At 49.2% G+C, this 23,617-nt stretch overlaps 1 protein-coding gene across 2 annotated transcripts in view; it reads left to right on the top strand.

The window, feature by feature from the left end:
• Positions 1-3,461: 3,461 nt before the first annotated feature.
• SRGAP3 (SLIT-ROBO Rho GTPase activating protein 3) overlaps positions 3,462-23,617 on the top strand; it is a 133,423-nt gene continuing 113,267 nt past the window's right edge. For both annotated transcript variants that reach the window (XM_087743856.1, XM_087743855.1), the window contains exon 1: positions 3,462-3,768. In XM_087743856.1, the coding sequence (XP_087599982.1) occupies positions 3,702-3,768 (67 nt within the window). In that variant the 5' untranslated portion in view covers positions 3,462-3,701. The remainder of the gene's footprint in view (positions 3,769-23,617) is intronic.

Here is a 23,617-nt window from a genome sequence, read left to right as displayed (position 1 = left end):
TGATGCTTTACAGCCGGTGCATGGACACATCTTTGGGCACAGGGTGGGCACAAGTTCCTGGCTTCCCCATCCCAAATGAATAGCTTCCCCCTCCCCCTTTGTCTTTTACCTCAGCTCAGCAATTGCTGTTTATTCTTCTAGACTTCCTAGTTGTCCTTAACTGCGGTGTCAACACTCCTTCGCTGATGTTTCCTCAATCCCACCCTGCCTTCCTTGCGGAGACCAGGGAAGCAGGTCCTGCACCCCGGTGCCTCCTGCATCCTTTCAGCTCACCCCCAGGATTACTCACAGTGTCTTTCTTTCTCCACTTGTTTCCTCCTGCCTCTTTTGTGCTGGCTGCACCCAACCCTCCCCCTGTCAGAGCCTTCATTCTTACCCTTCCTCCCCACTTGGCTTCCTCCATTCATCTGTGCCTGGCGCCATCGGATCGGGGGGTTCGTAGGCCACACTGCTGCTTTACGGGGGCTGCCCTGTGCCCTGCTCCTCCCAGCTCACCCCTCTAATTCTGCAGCTGGCGGTTCGGGGACCCTGGTTGCTCTGTGGGTCTGCACACTGGCACAAAGCAAACCCCGCAGAGCAGCTCCACTGAATCTTTTGCTTGTGTCCCTGTCACTTCCCACCTTGATGGCTGCTGTCCCTGCTTGCTCACCTCCTGGAGAGGTTTGCTCCTCCAGATCCCGGCCTGTTGGAGCAGCGCATCGCCCTGCTTCATCCATGCAGCACAACTAGTCCTAGAGACCGTCACTAGCTCTCCGCCTGCTTCTGCCCCTGCCACAAAAAGTTGACCCACGCTCATAGCCAGCGTTTCAGCGCCCTTTCCTACCCTGCGGTCCCTGTGCTCTACCTCTCCCTGTGCCCAGCGGGTGTCTAAAGCAGCTTGCTGCCCTCCCTCTGCGAAAGGCTCTGAGCTCCTCAGCCCTCGCAGGAGCGGGGAGCGACGGCTGCTCAGCCCTGCAGCCCTGAGCCGCGGCGCTCTGCAAAGGCTGCCGCTTCCCCCAGCAGCGCTTTCTTTGTCTCCTTCCTCTCGGGGTCTATTTATGGCTACTGGAAATGCAGAATGCTCTTCTGTGTTGCCTGCTAGGGCTAGGTAAATTATTTGTTTAATAGGCTTAGTTTGTTTTTTGTAAGCTGGCAGAATAACTGTGAATCATCAAATCTCCCTGAATTCACTCCACACAAGATACCAACAAAAGGATTCATTGTGCAGAGCGGTAACCGGAGCGTAGCTGGGGCTGGACAGAGAAGCCATACAGCGGGTCTGGCTTCCCAAGAGGCTGGAAACGCAGGCATTGCCAGCGCAAGGACTAGTACGTGCTGCTTTGAAAACTCATTGCTGACAAAAGCGTGTAGGTTTTTTCATGACATTGGGTCCCAACTACTCTTTCTTACTCAACCAGAAAGGCCCTGGAAAAGAGCCTTAAATAGTATTGCTGCTTCTGCTAGAATGAACATTTTTTCCCTTTTTTCCTAATTGTTAACAAAAAATAACAAAACTATTCAAGTGCAGCCCCTCTCTCAAAACAGCTTCCGGATGAAATTGGAGAACTCGTTCGGATCAGACCCTTAGTTTGCAAAGGGGTTTTCTCTCCCGTCTACCCGCTCCCTGGTCCCCCGTACATCACACCCTGACCTCGCAAGGGGCTCTGCAGTAAACCTGTGTGTGGCGGGCACGTGCAAGGCTCTGTTTCTGCAGAAATGGTGCCCACATAGGAGAAGAGATTTTCCAACTTTTATGCCCCTAATTTAGCTGTCGTGGATGTGAGCTTTCGGCTGCCAGCCCAGAGGGAGGGGAGGCTGCTCCCGCGGGTGCTGGGGACCCCGAGCCGGTGCCTGCCTGGCTCCGGCATCACTGCCCGGCTCCTGCGGGCCCCCCGACATCGTCTCTGCTCACCTGGTTGAGGGCAGCAAGGAACTGGGCTGCCTGGGCACCCCCTCAAGCTGCATCGCATCTTCACTTGGAAATCCGTACCTTCGGACAGCAGTTCGCTTGGATCCCACTTTGGTTTGCGGTTAGTTTTGTCCCCCTGGGCTCTCACACTTCCAAACCTCAGGGTTTCTGAGGTTTGGAATTTCCCAAACCAAATTTGAAATTTGCAATTTCCCCAATGCAGTGCTAGAAAACAAGGTTTCCAGGGGAGGACTTAAGAGAAGCAGAAGTGGTGTAGCGGTGCTGGGGGAGGCTGGCCCAAACAGAGGGGCATTTACAGAACCCAGCCTTGTGCATCATACGCTTTCCGAACGTGATTTGCCTAAAATATTGTGTATTTCAGTGACTGATCAAGGAGCCAGGGCCTGGGTTAATGTAATGATGGATTAACAGAAGGGAGAACGAACTGCTGCCTCCACAAGCCAGCCTACAGATGCACCATGAGGTGATGCTCTCTAAAGATTACCCGAAGCAGGAGTTTCTCTCCTCAAAATGGCCTTTTACATGTGTGCTAGCCCTGCTCCCGAGGCTGGAAAAGCAAAAGCAACCTTTTGTTTGTTGCTCTGAACAACGGGGTTTGCTGTGTTTTGGGAGCTGGAGCTTTCCTGATGCAGTTTTAACAGACGGCGCCAGTCAGAAGATTCTCCGGCTTGGGCTGAATGGCCTTTTGAGTGAAATGCGTGCCATAAACCTCTCTTACGCCGCTGTGTTCACGTCTATTATTGCTTTTACATTGGTAAATCCATTGCGGCTGCATGTTTGGCCTGTGGGTGTGGATCAGACGTGCCTTTACGGGGGTGAGGGGAGCTGCGTGGGGCGGCGAGGACACGGGTGCCGGGGAGCTGGGGCACGCTGCGGTCCTGGGGGCACGGCCCCGGAGAGCCCCTCTCTCTTCCCCCCGGGGTGCATCACCCGGGCACCTCAGCTGCCGACTCTATTGTAGTGTTAGTCGTGATACCTGACACTTTTGCCTTAGAGGAACAGCGTCCCGATTGCGGCACTGCTGGAATACGGAATGCTTAAGACAGCGCGGGCCGCCAGCCGCCGGAGCTGTGAAGGTGGAGCCCCGGGAGGCGGGAGAGCGAGGGAACGGTGGAAGGCCCCGAAGGCGGCGGTCGGGAGCGGGGCGGTGCGGTGCGGTGCGGGAGGCGCTGCGGAGCGCCGGGGGCTGGCGTCGCCGGGCTCGGCCACCGCGGCACCGGGAGCACCGCGGCACCGGGAGCACCGCGGCCGGCGGGCGGGAACAGCTTGAACGCGCACAGCGGCGGGGCCGGGCCGAGCTCTGCCGAACCGGGCGCGGGGGCTGAGGACGGGGCGGGCCGGGGCCGCCCCCGCCGGCAGCTCCCTCCCTGCCTCCCTCCCTCGGCGGGGCCTTCGCCCTCCCCGCCTCCCACGCGTGCCCCCACCGCGCCCGGACCCGCGGGCGCGGCCGCCACGGCCGCGGGGGGGGGGGGGGAGGAGAAGGGGCGCCGTGACGCCCTCGCGCGGCCCCGCCCCTCTCGCGGCCCCGCCCCTCCCCGCGCGCAACCTGAGCGCGGTAGCGGCACCAGGGCCCCGCCTCGGCTGGCGGCGGCGCGGGGCTGGGCTCGGCTGCGGGGCCGGTGCTGCTGCGGCTCCCGCCGAGCTCCGGGCGGTGCGCGGTGTCCCCGGCGCCGCCAATGAAGGCAGCGGCGGGCGGCGGCGGGGCCGCGGCCGGGTGAGGCGGCGGGGCCGGTGCGGAGCGGCGGATCGCGGCAGGGCGGGTGTCCCGGCGGAGCCCGCGCCCTCCCGCAAGATGTCATCGCAGGGCAAGTTCAAGAAGGACAAAGAGATCATCGCCGACTACGAGGCGCAAGTCAAAGGTGCGGGGCGGGCGGCGGCGCCGGGCTGCGGTGCCCGCCTTTGTGTGCGGGGCGCGGCGGGGCGCGGCGGGGCGCGGGGGCCGGCCCGGCCCTGGCTGCGGGGCCCTCGCCCGCCCGCCCCCCCCCCCCCCCCCCGGGGCCGCTGCCCCCGGCGCCTTCCCCTCCCCGCGGGCGCTGCGGCACCGCCGGGCGCGGGCACCTCCCGCCCCGGGGGCCGTGGCCGCGGCGTGCGGCGCCGCCGGGCGGGGAGAGCGGCCCCGGCGGCGGCTGGGGGGAGGTGGCGGCGGCGGGAGCCCCGGGCCGCCCCGCCCGGGCGCTGCGGGTCCCGGCGGGGCGCCGGTGCCGTCGCCGTGCGGGAAGGGCGCCGGGGGCAACTCCGCGTGCGGACCGGCCGTAGTCGCTAGTTACTAAAAGCCAAACCGAAACAGCGCTCGGGGAGGGCGGCCCTTCAGAGGGCGGGTGCGGGGCCGGGACCTGCGCCCACCTGGGCATCGTCTGCGCCGTGCGCGGCCCTGGCTGGAGGAGCGCTGCCTGCTTGCGGGCGGACGAGCTGAGGCTCCGGCGGTGCAGGGGTGGCAGCCGGAGGGGAAGCCCGCGTGGTGTCCGTGTTTTTGCAAGGAGCTGCGGGCGAGGCCTCCCCGGTGAGGAAGCACATCGATCTTGCAGGTCTTATGTAAGGAACTTTGCCGTGCATCAGGCCCAGCGATTTCAAGGGACATAATCGTTATTATGCAAGTCCCAGTACTGCGGGATGAAGACCTTTGAAGCAGGCTGCTGTATTTCTAAATAGTAGAGAAGAATATAATTAAAGGTTGTGTCTATTGAGACCACTAAGCATCAAATATCAAGCTCCAAATTAATTTTTGTTACAGTTAGGCTTATTAGGGAAAAGTTGGTACCCTCTGAAACATCACAAATGTCTGCAGTCCGGTGAAAGACTGACTATGTTTGAGTGTGTGCGGTCAGACAGAAAAAAATCGGCCTCTGTAGCCAGCTCTATTATAAAAATAGGATTTTTAGTATCAGTAGAAAACCGTATTAACAGATATTTTTGGATAACTTCAGTTTGTAAATCTGCTCATCTTTGCAACTTCCTAATCCTGTGAGTTGATGACAATTCCTTTTCGCACTTCAGCTTGAGGGTACTTAACTGCTTACTTAATGCCTTCTCGTTAGGCTGCCCCCTTCGAGTCCCCCTGCTATAACGTAAAATTGGCTCCAATCTCCCTTTGGCTGTTTCTTTTATACAGGTATGCGCTCACCATTTTGTTGTGTTTAAGTCTCTGGTTAAGACAGAGTTAATTAAAAATATGAAATAGCTTTTCTGCAAATTAACCCATGAATGTGCAAACTAAACAGCTTTCCTGTTTTCTCTAGAGGTCACTTAGCCTGTTGGATCTTGAGCTGAGCTGAGCGATGTCTTCTCTGCACATACACGGCTGTGAAAAAGTGGCTGCTGAAATGCTGCAGTGCAATGCCAGATGGAAGGATTTTGGGGAAGGGGCTGTCTGTTGATTTCGTGCCACTGTTTACTTTCTTGCATTTCAGTCTTTTGTAGCTGGCTTTGAAGAGTGATGCAACAGTCACAACATGCTCTGCTCAGTGCCAATTACCTTTCTGCTTGTGTGTAATTTGGGCAAATTGATGTTATTGCACCCTGCAGTTAAGCAGATGAAATATTCTTTTAGCCTGTGGTATTGTTCTGTTTTACGGGAGGGGATTTGCCTGTACTCATAGAGGCTGTCCCATGTTTCCACGTTGTTCTCAAAGACGTCCTGGGCCAGGCGGTTCCTGCTTCTCGGATGCTCAGGGCTGCAGAGGGGTAGCTGGAGGCAGGACTGGGTCTGACCTGTTCCAAAAGCTTCGCTGCAGACTTCTCCAGTGTTTTTCTTGTTGTTGTTTGTAACTGGAATACTCATTTGCCGTGATCGTTCTTGGCCCGACTTCTGTAGCCTCATGGTTTCCATATGTGAGATAGTTAACGCTGGGGTTATGTATAAGGGTGTTTTATCGCACCACAGCGATCACGTTTTGGGCCGCTTTTCTGGGCAGCTGTAAAGCAGACAGAGTTTTCTGATGGGCTGGTAATAATTTCCTTGATACCATTCTGTGCCTAATTATACCTCCAGAAATTCCATTTTCTGATTTAGGGTACTGGGTCTGTATTTTCATCTGAATAAAGATTAATTTGGGTGTGGTCAGGGTTTAACTGTGCCTGAAGCTGGGGCGAGGTGGGGAGAGTCAGACCCCGACGTCTGCGCGTGCTGCCTGCCTGCTGCCTTCGAGCTGGTGGCAGCTCCATCGCTGAGAGACATCAGGTCCATCACAGGACCAAGGTGGTCCTGGGGTGACCTCGGTGAGGTGAAGGGGCTCCGGTGCTCGCGGCTGTGTCCTGGTAGCTGTCACCCTCGCTGTCACACCCCCCTGTGGGGAACCAGGGTGGCTCTGACCTTCCCATGTTCCTAAACTGTCGGAGGATAAACATCTGACTCCAGAGGAATCGGTGCGGAGGTCTGTTGTAGCCCATGCTTCATCATGAAGTAGGAGCAGTGGAAGACAATGCAACCGGGCAGAAAGGTTTAGTGAAATGTCCCTGGTTGATCATTACGTTAGCAGGGACCTGAGGGGGACCGGCTGCCGAGGATGCTCTGCGGAGGGAATGGGGCTTTTTCTTTCATTAGTCGTGTACCGCATGTGCAAAGATCTGTGTCTCGTTGGTGTCAGCAAAACCCGACATGGGGGAGGGTTTGTCATCATCTAAATGTTCTTCTGAGGCTGTGACAGTGACCATAAACACCCACCTCCACTTCTGCTCCCCTTCTGCAAGGCCTGATCTCTCTTGGCTCGGCCTAGGGATTTCATGTAGGCCACCTCATTATCCCAGATACCCTGTTTATTTCCTTCTGGGATTTAGGCGTTATTCTATTCATATCTAAACCCCTGCTACCCTGGTGAAGACGGATACCCAAATCTCCAGAGAAAGACTAAAATGGAAAAGTAATAGGGAGGAAGAAAAGAGGGAGCGGCGGCAAGGGAGACTAGCAAACAAAATGTTGGCGTAGAAGAGCTGACATATGAAGATGATAAAAGATGAGAATTTGAAGAAGTGATGTCTTGTTATGGAGGATGGGGCTGAAATCTGAACGCAGCACCGTGGTGGTCCCCGTGGTGTGGTCAAGAAAATAGCAGGGAGAAAGGTAGAAAACCCTGCATGTGAACTCCAGGGCATACATCAGCATGGGTGGAAGTGAAAGTAACTCACAGCAGGGGTGTGTGTAAAATGCTTTAAAACATAGATGTCAGAGAGGATTGGAAATGGTCAGGGTGCTGGCCGGGGTGATCTGCCAGCACAGCCTGGAAGGTGTAAGGTGTCAGCTACAGCCCCAGCTCTCGCAAGGCAATCACTTGCCCAAGTATTACTAGAGGAGCCTGACAGACAACTGGGAATAACATGGTGAGGGGGGAAAAAATGTTGCTTAGACTGATTTTTAGGAAAGTTTTGCTGAAAGGCCTCTTGCTCAGGCTGTTGGGAAGCAGAGCAGAGGCCCCGAATGGTTCGGGGATAGCCTGTCAGTAACTGCGGCGTGGGAGCTGAGCCCTGCCCCAACCTCCTGTGCTCCGGGGTGCTGCAGCCTCGGTTAAAAAAATCGATGAGTCCACGCTTTGTGTGGGGATCATGATTAGCATAAGTAGAGTTTAACTGGTGAATAATCTTCGTGCACAGGGGTGATTTATCAGGCATAATGACTCTGTATCTTCTTTCCCTCCCTGGAGAATTGTGTCTGCTTTTCTCACGGTGGGAAGGAGTCATCCTGAAAATGCTTTGAAAAGATAGAGGGTGTGCACGGGGTGTGTGCCCTTGTGTGCGCACAGGTCTGTGCGAGTGCTGTCTGCTGCACACGCTCTTGCTGGGTGTTGCAGAGAAGGCTGGGGGAGCTGATAGCTGGGGCACGGTTACATGGTGTTGGTAGTGATGCAGGGTGCCTGAGGCTTTGGGTTGGTGCCGCTCCGTTTTTAGGAGTGGCTAATCATTGCTGTCTGCGGCTGCTGCAGGCTGGCTGTCCTTGCAGCTCTCCGCAGTGTTTGCCATCTGCCCGTGCATGGGGACCTTTCTCTTTTACCTTTCCCGAACACAGGCACCGCTGACAGGCACCTTCCCATGGTGTGGTCTCTCCTGTCAGTTACCGTGCCATGGGTCCGTCCTTTCCTTCTGCTGCTGATCTGCATCCTTCTTCAGCTGTCAGGAGAGGAGAGAGCTGGCCCCAGGATTGGCAGCAGATGCTCGCTTGATGGTACCAGAAAGAAAATATATTAAGGATACTTTTTAGGAGGCAGGTTCTCATATTTGTCTTTCTTAGATTTGCAGACAGGAATGCTTGCATTAAAAATAAATGCCAATCAGCTGCATGTTTACAACTGCCACATTAAAGCTGCTTGCAGAATACAGTAGATCCTTAGATGAACAATTTGAAGTGAGTGTTTTCAGATGTACAATTTTAATTGGTCTATCTGGCCAGAAAGATAAATAAATGTCTTTTCCTCATTACTGCCAAATGCATGATTTGTTGCTTTAATGCAGCAAAACTAACCAGTTTTAATTATGTAGATGCAACTGTCTATGGTACAGCATTGTAAATCTTGCAGAAAATTGGCCATCATGTTGATTGGCTGTTTAATTTCCTATTGCTTCCTGAAGCTTTTCTTTAACCCCAGCAAAATTCAGGTCATTGCATGATCTATTTGGTTATTGTTGGCAGGAAGACTGCTGTGAATCAATAGCATCTTCTTCTGTCATATGGTTGGCAGGTGAAAAAATCCCTGGTGATCCTAAAGACGGTAGTCTTTAAATGGTGCATCTGGCTGCATAGTGGTAAAGGGATGATTTCTTGCACTTCTAGGACTCTTAGCTGCTGTGTAAATTGATCATAGAACTAGAGTTTTGATGGATTTGGGATATAAAAACATTTAAAAGACTTGCAAACCTGAGGCCAAAGAAAACCAATGTGTGTTTTCCCATTTACATGGGAGAACTGCAGCTTGGCTTAATTTATCATTGCTTGTTAGCTTCATTTTACTTCTCCTATTGCGGTAGCTGCATCCCTTCTTTTATGTCTATTCTCATTTCCTACCTATTGCTCTCTTTCCACTTAGCGCAGACAATTTTGGGAAAATTCCCGTACCAAATTATTTTCTGGAATTATGGCTTACCCAGGAGGGAAGCTTGGTTTGCAGTTGGAGGAGGCATTGAGGCTTGAAGCTTGACAGCCCATTTAATAAAAGAGTTCTGTGCAAAAGAGAAGGAAGTTCCATTCCTTTGCGTGGGCTGGTAGGAAACTGCTAAATATTAATCACAGAAACAGATACAAAATTTCCGTTGGCTTAATTGTCTTGCTTAACAAAATGTGAGACCCGAGGGCCAGCTGGCATGCCTTGGCGTAACTCCGTCTGCTTTGGTGGAGTTGTCTGCAGCAGATAGCAGATCCTGATGAATCTGATCTAGTTTCTACTGTGAGACTTCAGAATAACCGCTCAGCATTGCCCCTTACGCGGTTGATTCCCACTTAGATTTCTTTATTGCTATCTTCCACGTACCCTCTGTGTTTCCTTAGTGGGGTCTGGTAGCATGGTCCTGGCAGATGGGTTTTACGTGAGACCTCCTTCTGTGGGGACTGGGAGGGCCATGTGCAGCGAAGAGCAGAGAAGTATGTATGGGATTAATAATAAAGATTAATTGGCAGTCTCTAATGGAAACAAATTGAATCTATCAGAGATGTTCCCTGCAAAGCTAAAGTCCTGAGCACTTTGGCAGAAGCTGGAATGGTTCAACTGAGTCAGCAGGCTCCTGCACGCAGCCGACCATCAGGGGCTCCGTATAGTTGCTGGTAGGATGGACCTTCCTCAAATGGCGTGGATTTAGGTCTCATCTGTGGTCAGAAGGGAGAAGGAGCCACCAGCTCGTGGTAACTGGTCAGACATGTGTGTACATGTGTGCTTGGGTGCCTTGCTCTGGGTCAGACGTAGCCGGTACGTGGTCCAACGCTCTCACCACTAGCTCGACGTGCCTGCTGGAGCAGGAGCATGGGTACGGCACTGGGTGCTGCCTTGCTGTGGCCAGACGGTTGGCCCCTTGGCGCTGGTGCAGACGGTAGAAGCGGAGTGTGCCAAAGCACTGTGGCTGCTATTTATTGTCAAGACGTTGCTAAACCCAAAGACTCTCTAGGTGCATGGCCCCATTTAGATGGAGAGCTGGATGGGGGTCTGAAAGTCTGTGTGCTGGCCTTCTAGCAGAATGTGGAGTGATATTTAAAAAATAAGACAGGTGACATCACTAAAGTGTTTTTTCCTCATGTGACACAGCTCTTTGGCCCCAGCTGAAGCTGTTTAAGCAAGCACAGCAGAGTGAAGGTGCCTCTGGCAGGATAAGCAGGAAAGCATAGCTTTCCTTCTAAAGATGGAGAAGCTGGCAAAGAGAGCGGCCAAGGGACAAGCCATGAACCTTTTGCAGGACTTGCTTGGCAGGATGAGTCATGATCCTTGGCTTCTGCTGCCAAGCTGGGCTTCGTCTCCCAACACCTTGTGGTGTATTCACATAACTAGATGGTGGGGGTGGGAGGCTGTGCTTCTCCTGCCGCGTGGTCAGGGAGGGGGAAGCTGAAGCTCTGGGTTAAAGCTCATTAGTGAGGCCTGACCCCCACAACGGGGCAGAAGTCACATTTAGCAGCCATGCTTCTTAAACCCTCATGTTCACATGGGACCATCTGTCTAAAGTGGAAACCAATGGCTGTTCCTGCAGCCGATGTCCCGGGGCAGAGCCTGTGCTTCCCGTGGGCAGGCTGTGGGCCTGGTGGTCAGGCTTCAGATTTCTTTCATTAAGGTGACTTTCTTCTAATGCGTTAAGAAAATTAAGTCTAGCCGTGTTTGGAAGTGCAGGTGGTGAAGAGGCCTGCTTTGGGCTTCGCTCCACTTTGGAGGCCTACTTTGTGTCCCTGGACTCGGGGCCTCACGTGGGGACCAGGAGGAGCGAGCGTGTGGCGTGCGCGCGGCCGAAGTGCCCTGCCCCGAGCAGGTCCCCGTGTCCTCTGTGGCTCCTCCGACTCGTGTCTGTGACGAGGGGCCCTCCATCGGGCACGGCCTGGGTCTCCAGCCTCTCCGTTACCTGCGTGCCATGTTGCAGGAGCTGTGGTCAGAAGTGCTGGACGATGAGTCCAGCCCAGAGGTCGTGGCTTGTCCGTGGCAAGGTGTCTGATGGTGTGCAGGAGCTGAGGTCTGAGGCCTCTCATGAGAGCCAATGGCTGCGTTTCAATAGAGGAGAGGGGTATTTTGATCCTTGTAAGCCTAGCTATTTTCGTCTCTGATAGCTGGCCGGCACCTGGGTGCAGCAGGCATTATTTACCAATCTACCCTTCTTCCTGATAATGGTAAAAACCTCTTACAACACTTATTCATGGCCTGTGGCTAGTCCTGGTTCCAGCTGAAGAGTTTTAAGGGCCGTAAGAGTGCAGCACCAAATGTGCTCCAGGTGCTTAACAGATATTTATAAGTCTCTGCAAGGTGTAATATTTTAAGTTCTGTGTGCACAGTTTCTGCACCTGTCAGGAGCAGGATTTACTCTCCCCTTCTGCTGGCCCATTGAAGGTGGGGGGGGGGAAACCCTCCCCCTTGAGCTCTTAAATTTTCTCTTGCCTGAATTTGGCTTTGTTTCAGTAGCTGTTTGTCAAGCTACCACCCACGGCAGCAACAGCAATCGCCTTCTGAAATGCATTTACCGACTTCAGAGGCATTCATGCTCCTGACAGGCGGCTGGTGATGGAGCAGTTCGAGCAGGTAATGCCTGGTGTCAGGCTTGGCGCTGGAGAGGGGCGCAGCGGCGTGTGCAGTCGTGTCCCTCATGCTGCTCCCCAGCAAAACTGGCATGAAGTAATCTCCCCTTTCTTACAACCTGAGTGGCTATTTAATCCTGAATGTTGATTTAATCCCAGGAGGCTTTTGCTGAGCTGCCAGCAAACCTTCCTCTTTAAAGAAGTTGAATATTTCTTACTAATAACTATCGTGTTGTTTGTGCCCCACCTCTGTGTATTTTATTGGTATGTATCACAGCAGCAAGGGAGGACATAGAAATGAGTGAACAGCATGAGCCCGTGCAGCAACTGGTAATAATGGTTTGTACCTGTCACTGATGACCTCCTTAGGGCTTCCAGTCCTCACCTGGTGCGCCTGCTTTCTGCCTGCGGTTGTTGGATGCACTTCAAGCTGTTCACATCTCCAAGAGCCTGATTCATAAGCTTTTGTCTGAAAAACTGGCCCGAGATGACTTATTTTGGTGTCCCTTTTCTCACCTCTGGAAGACAGCTGCAGTGGTTTGAGAAGAGGCAGCTGCTGAACAGTGTATTGCAACACACAGCTTTAGGAGAGGAAGCTGAGTATCGAAATAAAATTACGGAGGGAGTTTATGTAGTTGTAGTATGAGTCCCTGGGCTGGGATTGAGTTGGTGTGACAGGGCTGATGTGTTTCTCACCGCCACAGTGCTGTGGGATCGTTTAATGACTGTGAGTGGTCAGCAGCTTGGTTTTAGAGTTCACGTGAAAAATGGCACCATCAACAGCACAGCAGCCCTTGCATGCCAGGCTGGAGAATATACAGCCTTGTTATTTATCCCAGTGTTGTCATTACTCATCAGTGAGGAGGCAGCTGTTAGGATCCCATCCATGGCAGGGAGAGAGAGGTTTTAAATCATCCTCTTTGTTTTAAATCATCCCCTTTGTGTTAAATCATCCTCTTTATTTTAAATCTTCCCCTTTGTTTTAAAAACAAAGATACGTAAAAAGGTGTGGTGTTATAATTCCTGTGTGGAAGTTGGTGCTTCTGTCCTAGCCTCTTCTAGAAGGTGGGTCCCCAGATTTAGTTCTGTGGGCACAGCCTCATCAGAGGGGAGCAACAGCAGTGCCTCTTGGCTGGTGCTCGTGTGTTTGGTCGGACGTGGCTGTGGAGTGGTGTGTCTGAACTGGTGTGAGTTCCCCAGTTTGGGAACCCCTGGCCTGGGCGTGATCGAGGGTAGCAGGGAGCTGGAAACTGGGAGAAAGCTATGGCTGTGAGATTCTCTTGCTTAAGCATCTTGTGTTGAGCTGCCTTAAAACAATGTGCCTCCCAGAATGACAAAACTTTCTGTTAGCTTCACTGATGTCCTTTCCTGACTGCTGAAGCCAAGCTGACACTCAGGGGAGGTTCTCCATGAAGACACTTGGTGCTGCAGGCTGTTAGTGTGGGATCTGGAGAGTTTGGAAAATCTATGCAGCATCTGTGTGTCCAACGGCTTCAGAAAAGGATTTGCATTAGTGTCCATCACTCTTCTTTCCTTTGGAGTTGAAGAATAGCTTTGAAGAGGGGAAAAAATAAAAAAGGTTTTACTTTCCTTTTTCACCTAGACTTTTGGGAGGAACAGTCATATATGTGGCAAGGGATTGCAGTCACTCTAACGCATCTTGCTTCTCAAAGCGGCTCTATGAAATATTGCTCTGTCTTGTAGCAATGGCAGGTGTGCAGAACAGCTCGGTAATTTTCTGTTAGAACGACGATAGAGTTAAATTGTCTACAGTTTCTTGCTTTTGTCTGTATCAGACAGATGAGAGAGGAGAGGAGGTTGCTCCTTAGATGACCATCCCTGATTTTTTAGCTCTGTCTCTCCTGGTGTCTGAGCCTCAGTGGCCTGTCTGTAAAACAAATAGAGAAGTGGCTGCTAATCCTTCTGCTCTTGGGAATGCTCGGGGGCTACAGCTCTCTAGGGCGAGGATTTTATCCATGTGGCTCTTGCTTTGGTTATTATCTAGATAGCAAAGCTAAGTGTAGTGCTTAGGTGAGACTCAGTGTTGTTCTACTGTCTCGCTTGTATTCCAAGAGTAAATATTTAAAAAGAAAACAGGATACAAACCCATGTAAATGACCAGAGATCAGGAGATAGAGGTCTGGCTTTAATGATTCCTATTAAGGGAAAAGGGAGCCCTGTTTTCCACTGCCTTTCTCCGTCTGTTGGACCAGCTTCACCCCTGTGAGGTGAAGGGGAATGGTGTCACGCCTTGGAGGACCACAGCAGAAGTCCCTGTCATGGAATTCATGAAACAGTGGCTTCTCCTTCACCACGGAAGAGCCCCAAAGGTTGGTTTTCTTTTAGATGTTGTAGCATTGATTAGCTTTGTTTGAAGATTTATTTGTGGTCTTGAGGCTATTCTGTGGTGTGGTTAGAACCTGAGGTGATGTTCTGCTACTTAGAATGGCTCGTTTAGAGAAAATGACCTGAAGAACAGATTTCTTAGCTCAAGATCATTAGACAGATAATTTTAGGTTGCTGGCCTTGTGTGTGTGCAACATTTTTCTCTCTGTCAAATGCACTGATTAATCAATAATTGTTTCATGGGAATAAAAACCCTTGCTATGGAATGAAAACGCTTCCCCCCTGCCCAAGGTGACTAGAATTCCATCTTACTGTATGGTGAAAGCTGACATACCCAGATAGACTAAATGCCTTTCAGAAAAGCTTCTGTCACAGCTGAGATCTGAGGGAACTCACAGCAATGAGTTAGTTACTTTTTATATTGATGGTGATGTTCAAAGCTTCTGGCTCAGACAAGGTCCTGCTGCAATAGGTAGGACTTGCTGTCCAACGTTAGTGACCTAATGGCTTTAAATGAACTGCTTTTTGGGAAGAAGTCTGCAATTGAATACACCCCCCCCCCCCCCTTTATTTTTTTACTTTGTGGAAATTTAACTCTGTGGTGACGCTATAATTTAATCATTGAGATTGCAGAAGAACTCATCAAAGAGTAAGAACTAGAGATCAAACTGTTGGTCTGGCAGTCTAAAGCTTTTGTGTTGGCAAAGGCTCTAGAGAGAATTCAAGATTGTCTCTGCATGAAAAAAGGTTAATTGGTATTTGGGAATAGCCTAAATGATGTTTCGTTCAAGACAGCTTGTTAGTGTTTGAAATTTTAAAGGTACAGACTTTTATCTGATCCGGAGAGAAAAAAAATCCAGCTGTCATTTTACGGTATTGGTAGTGTAGCAGGATTAAAGCTGCAAGAGAGCGTGAAGATTGGAGTTGCATTGCTGGACAGTGATGCTCAGGAGGCAAAGCCTCGTGCAGACAAGTCCTGTTTGGGAACGTAGCCCTGGAGCGGGAATGCTGTGTCAAACGGAGGGCTGTAGCTCAGTTCAAGATGGAAACAGTGCTGTTGACCTTTTTGCAAACCACTTTGTGCCCTTAATGGGAAGTGATACACTGAAGCTGTATGATAGTATTGAAAGACACTGTGTTTAGCTGGTCAGTTAGGGAAGGAAGAAATACTGTCTGCAAGATTATCCTGCCAAGAGCAGAGAGTATATTTAGCTTTTTCTTAACCTCCCCATCTTCTGTTCTTGTTTGCCCTCAGAAGCTGATTAGTTGCTCCAGATTTATGCTGGTGTTGCAGCATGTGACCCACGGTCGTTGTGGAGTTATGTCTCTGGACCTTGTAAGCCAGATGGGGATGTCTGTTCAATGGTGTCTGTGGAAGGATGCTGTGGACCACTTATCAGCAGTGACCTCCACTGGATGGAGATATGCAGTTAGTTGATGAAGACATATTGAGCCTTCTAAGAAAATGTTATTGTAGGCAGCTGTTTTTGCTTCTCTGTGATTTGAGAGGACGTGCTCGCCCCTCCAGAGGGACAGCATGCCCTAAATGACCGTTAAGTCCTGCTCTGGCCAAAAGATAGTTTTGTTTGAAAATATGGCTCGGCTGCTGTCAGACATGGTGCTGTGAGTTTGAAGCAAGTCCTCTTGAATGGGTGGGAGATCTGTCAACTTTGGCATGTGATGCTTCATGCCCTTGAGATTATGTGCCAAAATCCCTGCCCGTATGAGGGATCACGCACTGTATGTTGCAAGGTTAGAAAAGAGGCGCAGTGAATCCTTCACCTTGCTTTTCGTACCACAGCGACTGAAGCCTGTCTGCATCTACCCCTTCAAAATGGGCAGTGGTGGGAAGTCTGGCGAAGGTCGTCTCCTCCTTTGGTGTGTCTCTTCCTGTAGGTAAAAGACCTTGCTCGTTGTCACATTGAGTACTTCAGCAGTAATGGAGTGTACAAGAGGGTGCTAATTGCTTACTGGGGAGTTAGTTGTACGTTACTGCTCTATAGGGTTAAACTCTACCAAGCATAGGCTGGACTATTGTGGTGTGTTTTTATTTTGCGGTGTTGCCTAATGATTGTTTCTTTTTGGAGATGGGCATATTTTCAAAAGGGCTGAGTACTTTTCTAGTCAATATTATGTACAGTTAAGCATGCTGAGGTCAGCACAATCAAATATCATGCTTCAGGGTGGAATGTGATTGCTAGAGATCAAAAAACAATTTCTATCCCCGTGTAGAGCATTACACAATTGGCTGGATACATTATAGTTTCCCCTGAAGCACCAAAGCAATGCTCTGAGAGAGGCCACTGGATTAAATAACACTGGCATTTCTGTAAATACCCATGTAATAGTTTCAAAATGTTTAAGAGTATTAATGATTTTATTCTCCCAGTGCTTCCGAGAGGCAGGCAGGAGCATTCTGCCTGTTTGGCTGACGAGGAGATGCAGAGGCATGGAGACTCAGGCAAGAGGGTAGTAGTTAGGAGCAGGAACAGAAGTCTTGAGAGAGTCCTTGAACTCTGCATCTTGCACGAGGACCAGAAACTGCCTGTGCACCAGCCGTTTGCTTCGGTCGGACGTGTCTTCTGTGCTGCCGCAGCAATTGGGTAGCACGTGTTGTGTCATTCTCCTTTAACCATCTGTTTGAAGCTTGGTTGTTTTGTGAGGTCTAGAAAACCGTCTGATGGGCTGATCTGTGGCGGTAAGTCACGCCGAGGTCCCTGTCCGCCTGTTTGCTCGACTCAACTGCCGCTTCCTGTTTTGAAGTGAGGTTGCCGGCTCCTTCGGGGCAGGACGGAGTGTTCCTCTGTCTGTCGTGCCGAAATAGATGGATTTTCACCACCGCGGTGCAAGTAATGCGTAACTTCACGTTTTAGAGAGCAAGCTGCAATCTGCGCTTGCATCCATCATGGTCAGGAAAACATGAGTTATTTAGGTATTGTACAGAAATACTGATAATATGGGCCAGTTAGCCTTACTCAGCAATGGAAACCAGTTTGTTTCACACCTCAGAGGAACTGAACAGTGTTTTGTGGCTAGGACTGTGTATGTACATCAGCCAGAAAAAGAGGGAGAAGACAGGCTTATTGTATAGGTCATTCTGTAGCAAATGGCTTGTAAGTGCACTGTGAAGGTGTGCAGGTCTATGTACGTTCAGTGTTGCACCCCGAGGAAACTGTAAGGCTGTTGACATCCCAGTTGGAGCTCTTTGAAATGATTGTAACAGTCATAAATAGAAACTCTGCAAGATTAACCTTTTATTTTGCCAGATTTTCCTTTAACCATCCTTTATTTTACTTTCCACTGAATACAGCCAGTGTTTTGTAGGGACTTTTGTATTGCCCTGTTCTTTTTTACCACTAAAATGAATGGGACTTCTAGTGTTGTAATAAATGAAACTGGAAATCGGGATCTAGTTCAGGAAAAACAAAGGAGGTGTGGCAAAAAGTGAACAAAAATAAATAGCAGTGTTGAACCAGTTTTAACTTGGAGTATATCAAGTGAGGTGGTAAGCACGCTCTCAGCAGCAGGTTCTTCCAAAGCATTTTTTTTTTAACATCCTTGCTTGATGGTGTTCTGAGTGATTCACATTTTTAAAAGCAGTTTTTGCTGTGCAGTGCTTCTGTGCTCTTGACCTACTCTTGCTAAAATCCCTAAAGAAACAATGAGCAAACATGCTGTAAGTGAAAATGTCATATTATAAACCCCTGAAAAAGAAACCATAACAAAAAGAGTACTCATGTAGTCATTGTTCTTGTGGGATGGCAGTTTGAGATACTGTTGGAATAACAATAATCTGTTTCATGTAAGAGGTCAGCTCAAAACTAAGGGTGAGTGGGAAGAAAAGGAATAAAGAAATGCACGTTGTTTGCCTCTCCTCCTAATCATATGGCATGTTCTCGTACATCTCGTGGATTGTGCTGTTGATGTAGTTCCCTATTGCTTTACACTTTTTCAATGCGTGTCAGATGGGAGAGGAACATATAGCAGATGGCGTACCTCTCCCGAGGCACCGGGTGGAAGGAGATAATTTTGCAGGTCACAAAACCAGAGAATAACTTCTTCAGAATTAAACTTCCATTGGGGATTTAAAAAAAAAAATATTCAAGAAGCTTTCTTGGAAACTACTTCACACTGATAGATAGATACAAATGTTTGTCTGCCATTTTCCATTTCCAGACCCAAACGTGCTCCCAGTCGCCTCAGAAGATACACTGCTGGGGCTCTGATGGCTCGTGGTAAATGTCCTCTTTTACTCTAGATTGAAGGTGACATGTCCAGCTATCTTACTGCATCCAAACACATCATCCCTCTGGGTGCTGCAGAAGTGTGGAAACATAGGGAGCAGTGGGCATGCCTGGGGTATCTCCTTGATGTTGGAGGGCACAACAGGGACCCAGGTCTGCGCTCCTGACTCCTGTGCCGGGCTTGAGACCGGACTGGTGCTGTGGCTCTAAGTGGTGAGGCTTCTTTGTGCCAAAGCTTCTTCACGTGGGGAATAAGGTTAATGATGTCCTCTCGCTTGAGGAGTGGGTGGCACCTGAGAGATTTCATGACAAGGGGTAGTGTTTTGAGGGTTTAAGGCAGTGTATTGAAGATGAGGCGCACAAGCGGAACTGGCTCTTTGGTTTGAATGTGGTGAAACAGAACCCTTGTCTATCAGCCGTAGCATGCTCCTGTGGAGGTAATCCACCTGCTCTGACAGTTAGTTTGCCCAAACCTGTGGTGATAAGCTCCATGAGAGAGGGACGGTTGGTCATGGGAATAGTTGCAGGTCTTCTCCTCAGGAGTCCCGTGACTGTGCGTGGGAGCCAGGCGTGAACCCCGGCTATCTCGTTGGTTCCCAGTGTGAGCAGTCTTGTCAGCGTGCCAATAATTTTTGTGGAGGCTGGTCACATTGTCACTGGTGAGTGTTTGCTGCAGTGTCCTTGTCCATGGTGTACCTCACAATGACAATAAAAAGGACGTTTATGGCCACCAAACTAACTACTGAGCCTGCAGGAATTCATGGTGGCAATATGCCTTTGAAAGAAAAAAAGAAAAATCCTCAATGACCTTTTCCTTAGCTTTTGGGGAGTCTGTACCAGACTGCACGTGTCCAGAGCTCACTGGAAAGAACTTAACTCCTTGTCCCCAATAGCATCTTTGTGTGAAGACTCTCAAGGTTCCCAGTAGCTTAACTATTCCTTGTAAGCCTGCCATCCAGATGACTTGCCAAGGTGGAAGGACAGCTGATCTTTGCAGGTTCTGAATTGCCAAGGTGTTTGCTGTGGCTCCAGTTGCAACTTGAATGGGCACTAGACATCTAGGAGGTGGAAGAGGCTTTGCTTTCTTCTGGAGTCACCCTGACAGAGCTGCTGGGTTCTCCTGTTCTGCTAGGTGGCATCATAACGGCTGTCTCAGGATGAAACCATTTATGTATCATTGGTAGCACTTCCATTGCTCTCCTCCACTTTTGTCCCTCTCGTAAAACCCGTTCAGTCTTGCACGCTGTGGGAGCTCTGTGCTCTTTAATTGTTGTTTGTCATCGTGGGAATTGCTTGTTCTAAAACCAATTACAACCTGACAAAACTGATCTGCCTTATTTACAAATACATCCATCTGGTTGTGGACTGCCTGGTATCACTGCCAGAATAATATGAGGCCTTTATTGCTGCTGCTGAGTTATTGAAGGGCTCCCGCACTGGCATCGTCTGGAGCCTCACGATGGCTTATTGCATGCTTGTTTGCACACGTGTTCTTTGTAGGACAGAGGGAATTCATGTTTAAATAACAAATTCTGTTTACATAGAATAGAGATACCGAATAGAGATAAAACATTAGAGTGCTGTATCTCAGCATCAGCTGGTGCGGAGCCTTGCGGCATGTTTGGAGCGTGCAATACGACGGAGGATGCTAACGCAACGGCTGCAGAGCGGCTCCTCGGGGAGCTGACGCCTGGTGTGTCCGGGGCACCATGCAAGTGGGTGGGTGAGCTCTTGGCCATGCTCGGCTGGGGACGAAGTGTGGTTGTAGCTGTTGGTGTTAGGAGCAGCATGCAGGTGCGTGTGCAAGAGTTGGGAAGCTGAGAAACCTGAACTGTTTGATGGTGGTAGATACCACTCTGGTGTGTATTCTGTGCATTTTGGTTGTTCCAACAGCAGCTGGAACCAGGATTGCTCGCCACCTAGGCAACAGTCTGGTTCACTCCTAATCTTCCAGAAACTCACTGAATAACAGAGGTAGGTCTAGATTCCTCCTTGGAAGCTGCAGTCTCCTGATAGGTTTCATGTAGAAAAAAGGCAAGAGAAGTAGGCAGGCGTCTGGGGTGCGAGACTCCTATTTCTGTGTGTGTTCCTGGAAACCAATTTTGAAAAGGCTTGAAAAAGGAGAAAAATGGATGACTGGTGTCAGGACATTGGAACTTAAAAACCTTCACAACTGGTAGCCAAAACTGTTTCAGCCTATTTTCATTTTTCTATGAATGTTCAGCCGCAGCTTAAAAAAGATCTGAGGCATTATGAATCAGTACTGATTTCACCCTCAGGCCAGCAGTTGAGAGCTGAATATAGTGAATTTTAGAAGCATTCACTAAAAGCATCTATTCCTTGTTTACTATGTGTGTTATCCACAAAGGGTAGAAAACACACATACGTATGTAAACGAATTTATCATGAGGGAAAGAGGGAAGAGTTGCCCCCTAAATTAAGTAATTAAAATTAGCATGACTAGGTTTTGACATATAACTGGAGATGAGTGAATCAGTAATTGTGAATAATATATATGATAAATTCAGGCCTATTTTTGTTTGCGATTTATCTAGGAATGAACTTTAACTTTTATATTTATAAATAATCACTCAGTTTTTGCTGGCTGAATAACTGAAAATTCATAAATCAGTATGAACTGGAAGTACAGAATACTGCAATCTGCATATGAAAACCTGTGTTTACATGAATCTAATTTTTTTTCCTATTCCCTGTCGCCATAGTAACCGAACATTTTTATAATGGTGAACTAGTCTTGCAATATGAGTGTGGGATAGGACACTTTCATTTTACCTCCAGGGGCTGAGATTGAGATGGTGGACCAGATTGTCAGGGTGCCGCGTGTCTGCTGGTCCCTTGACATGAGCTGTGAAAATCGGGTGTGTGGAGTCAAAGCGGGTATTTGGTAGCACGGCAGTGAGTTGAACCCAAATCCTCCTGATCAAGGGTCGGTGCCTGGGTCTGTCGGTGCAAGAAAATGATCTCCAGCTGTTTGGCCAACTAAAGGTCTGTTTGAGAAAATACGTTCTGCCACAAAGCGATGGCAGGCAATGCGCTGCAGCGTGGTCCGGGCTGGGCAGTGGCACGTGTGGGGTGGATGGATCAGCAGTCACAGCCCCGCGGTGCCACTGACTCCTCTCCTGGCACAGTGGTCCTGGCCCGCTCCGCGCTCCCCAGCTCGCTTTTAAGTAGCATGGAGTCGCTCCATGAGTCCTTAGTGGCTGTGTATCCAAAATGGTGGAGAAGTGCCACAAGCTGCAAGCATCGTGGTACTGGCCAGCAGCAGGCTGCGGCTCGAAGTGATGGGGCCGGCAATTTTGATGACAGATGTTCCCTAAATGGGTCGAAGCTCTCGTGCCTGCAGCAGCTGCTGGAGCAGCACAGGAACGGCTGCTGTCCCTGCTCTTGTGCTGCATTGCCCCGTGCCAGCAATAACGATGGTCTTTGAACCCTCTGTTTTGGCTCGGATCTTCAGTACCATATGAATGTGGCTTTTGGTGTTGGGCTTTTTAAAATTGGTAACTGCTATTGTGCTGAAAGTAGTGTTTGTGTTATAACCCGGGGTTTTCCCATCGTTCTCGAGCAGTGCCTGTTTCCTGTTGCTGGCTGGGCTGCCCACAGATTTTTTTAAATAAGAAATTTTCTGAAATTCAGTAGAGACAAATAACAGCCCTTTGATTTCCTTCCACCTCCCCTTTTTTTCTCCTGTTTAACAGGCTGTAGTTTATTGCTGAAAAATGCAGATAGGGTGCTCCATGGGGAAATTTTTTTTTTTTTTTGACAAAATGATTAATGTAAATACACATAGTTTACAGTTCAGAGTGACAGTTTACTGGTAATCTGTTGGCAGGGGTATGTTCTGCAGTCTCCCAGCCTCTCTTTCAGTCCTTTATAAATATCAATCAAATAAGGACGTACCACGGAGTAAAGTGGACAGCTAAGAGCAGGAGGAGGACATGCAGAGAGAAGGCAGAGTAACAATATGAAAAGAGAACTCGCATCATCTCTTTTAACACGAGCTTTCAGTATGCATCAGGGCTAAGCGCTTCTGGCCGTTGGAGCTGTAAAATAATGCTGTGTTTTCTGTTCCTTCTCTCTTACAAGAATCGGTGTGCCGAAAGTGGCTGTGTCCCGCGGGCAGGGTGGATAACGCTGTAAGGTGGTTATGAAGATTTCGGCTGATGTCCTGTTTCTCGGTAGCTGATCAGCATGCGTTGGCTTCGGCTGCATCCCCGCAGCCCTGCGAACGAGTATGTCTGCTTGTGCATCTCCTCTTAAAGTAGGCCAGAAATGTGGAGATGCTCAAAAGGAGACTGAGATTGTACATTGTTGTTAGCATGGGGAATTGATTTTGTTCGCTAGTTTTAAATCCAAATAGAAAATTATACTTCCATGATGATGATCTTTTCCTTAAAACATAATTGTATCTCTGTATAATACAGCTGTTCTTCATCCAGCAGTTAATAAAATGTCCTAGCTGGAGGCAACTTATTGGACATAATTTATGTGTAAATGGATCTTGTGACGTGTTTTGGTGGGAGAGGGGGAGAGAAAATAATCCATTAACACTTACAGTAAAATTGTTAGGATAAAAGCCATGTGTTTTAAAGTTCATTTGCTTATAATTATTAATGAAATCTATGGCTAAATTTACTTCAGTATTTGCACGTTGCTTAGTTTGGACAATAAAACAGGACTGGACACAACTTCCCTACCTTGTTTTATTCAGTTTCAGTGTTGGTTTGAGTCAAAGGCTCCTAAGTTAAAGGGAGATTTTTCACTGAATTTGAGAGTTTGGAATTAATCCCTAGTAAGATATAGTCACGTAACACAGAGACTGACATTATTTCAGGGAAATACTAATATGTAACCTTCCACCTTTTCACTGAAGTGATAGTATTTTTATTCATAATTTACATTTAACAAACTTTTGGTAACAGTATAAATCTCAATTTTGATCTTAAAATTACTTTACCAGTGTTAGAAAAATAAGATTATTTGTAAGGGTCTCGGATGTTTTCTTTCATGCACTCTGCCTACCCTGGCTGATCTGTCCCTAGCCTGCTGCCTTTTCAGCTTCAGCATATTTTACTTAATTAGTTCCTTAAAGGCCATTATGTATGATTTTTTTTTTTATTCCCCCCCCCAAAAAAAAAAAAAAAGGGAATGAGCACAAGGCCATCAAAATGATAAAGGCCTTGAGAGCTCTGGCTGCTGCTTTGTATGCTCAGATGAATGAGACACTCCCTCCCTGCCCCTCCTTCTGAGAGGCAGCATACAACTCTTGGGAGAAGTTTCATGTTTATTTCACTAAAATATTACTAGCTGTACCCTTTTTGTACTAATAACTGTTATTTTCATGTGTTTGTAAGGGGAGTTTTGTGGACTGCCAGTGCGCCAGGTTAGCTGAGCGTTCGCTGCTGGCAGGCCTGCCAACAT

Source organism: Nipponia nippon, unplaced genomic scaffold (genome assembly GCF_047370975.1).
Source record: "Nipponia nippon isolate SJK-2023a ecotype South Korea unplaced genomic scaffold, ASM4737097v1 scaffold_9, whole genome shotgun sequence".
Lineage (NCBI taxonomy): Eukaryota > Metazoa > Chordata > Aves > Pelecaniformes > Threskiornithidae > Nipponia > Nipponia nippon.
Note: the sequence above shows the minus strand (reverse complement) of the source record. Positions and strands in the feature narration are given on the sequence as shown.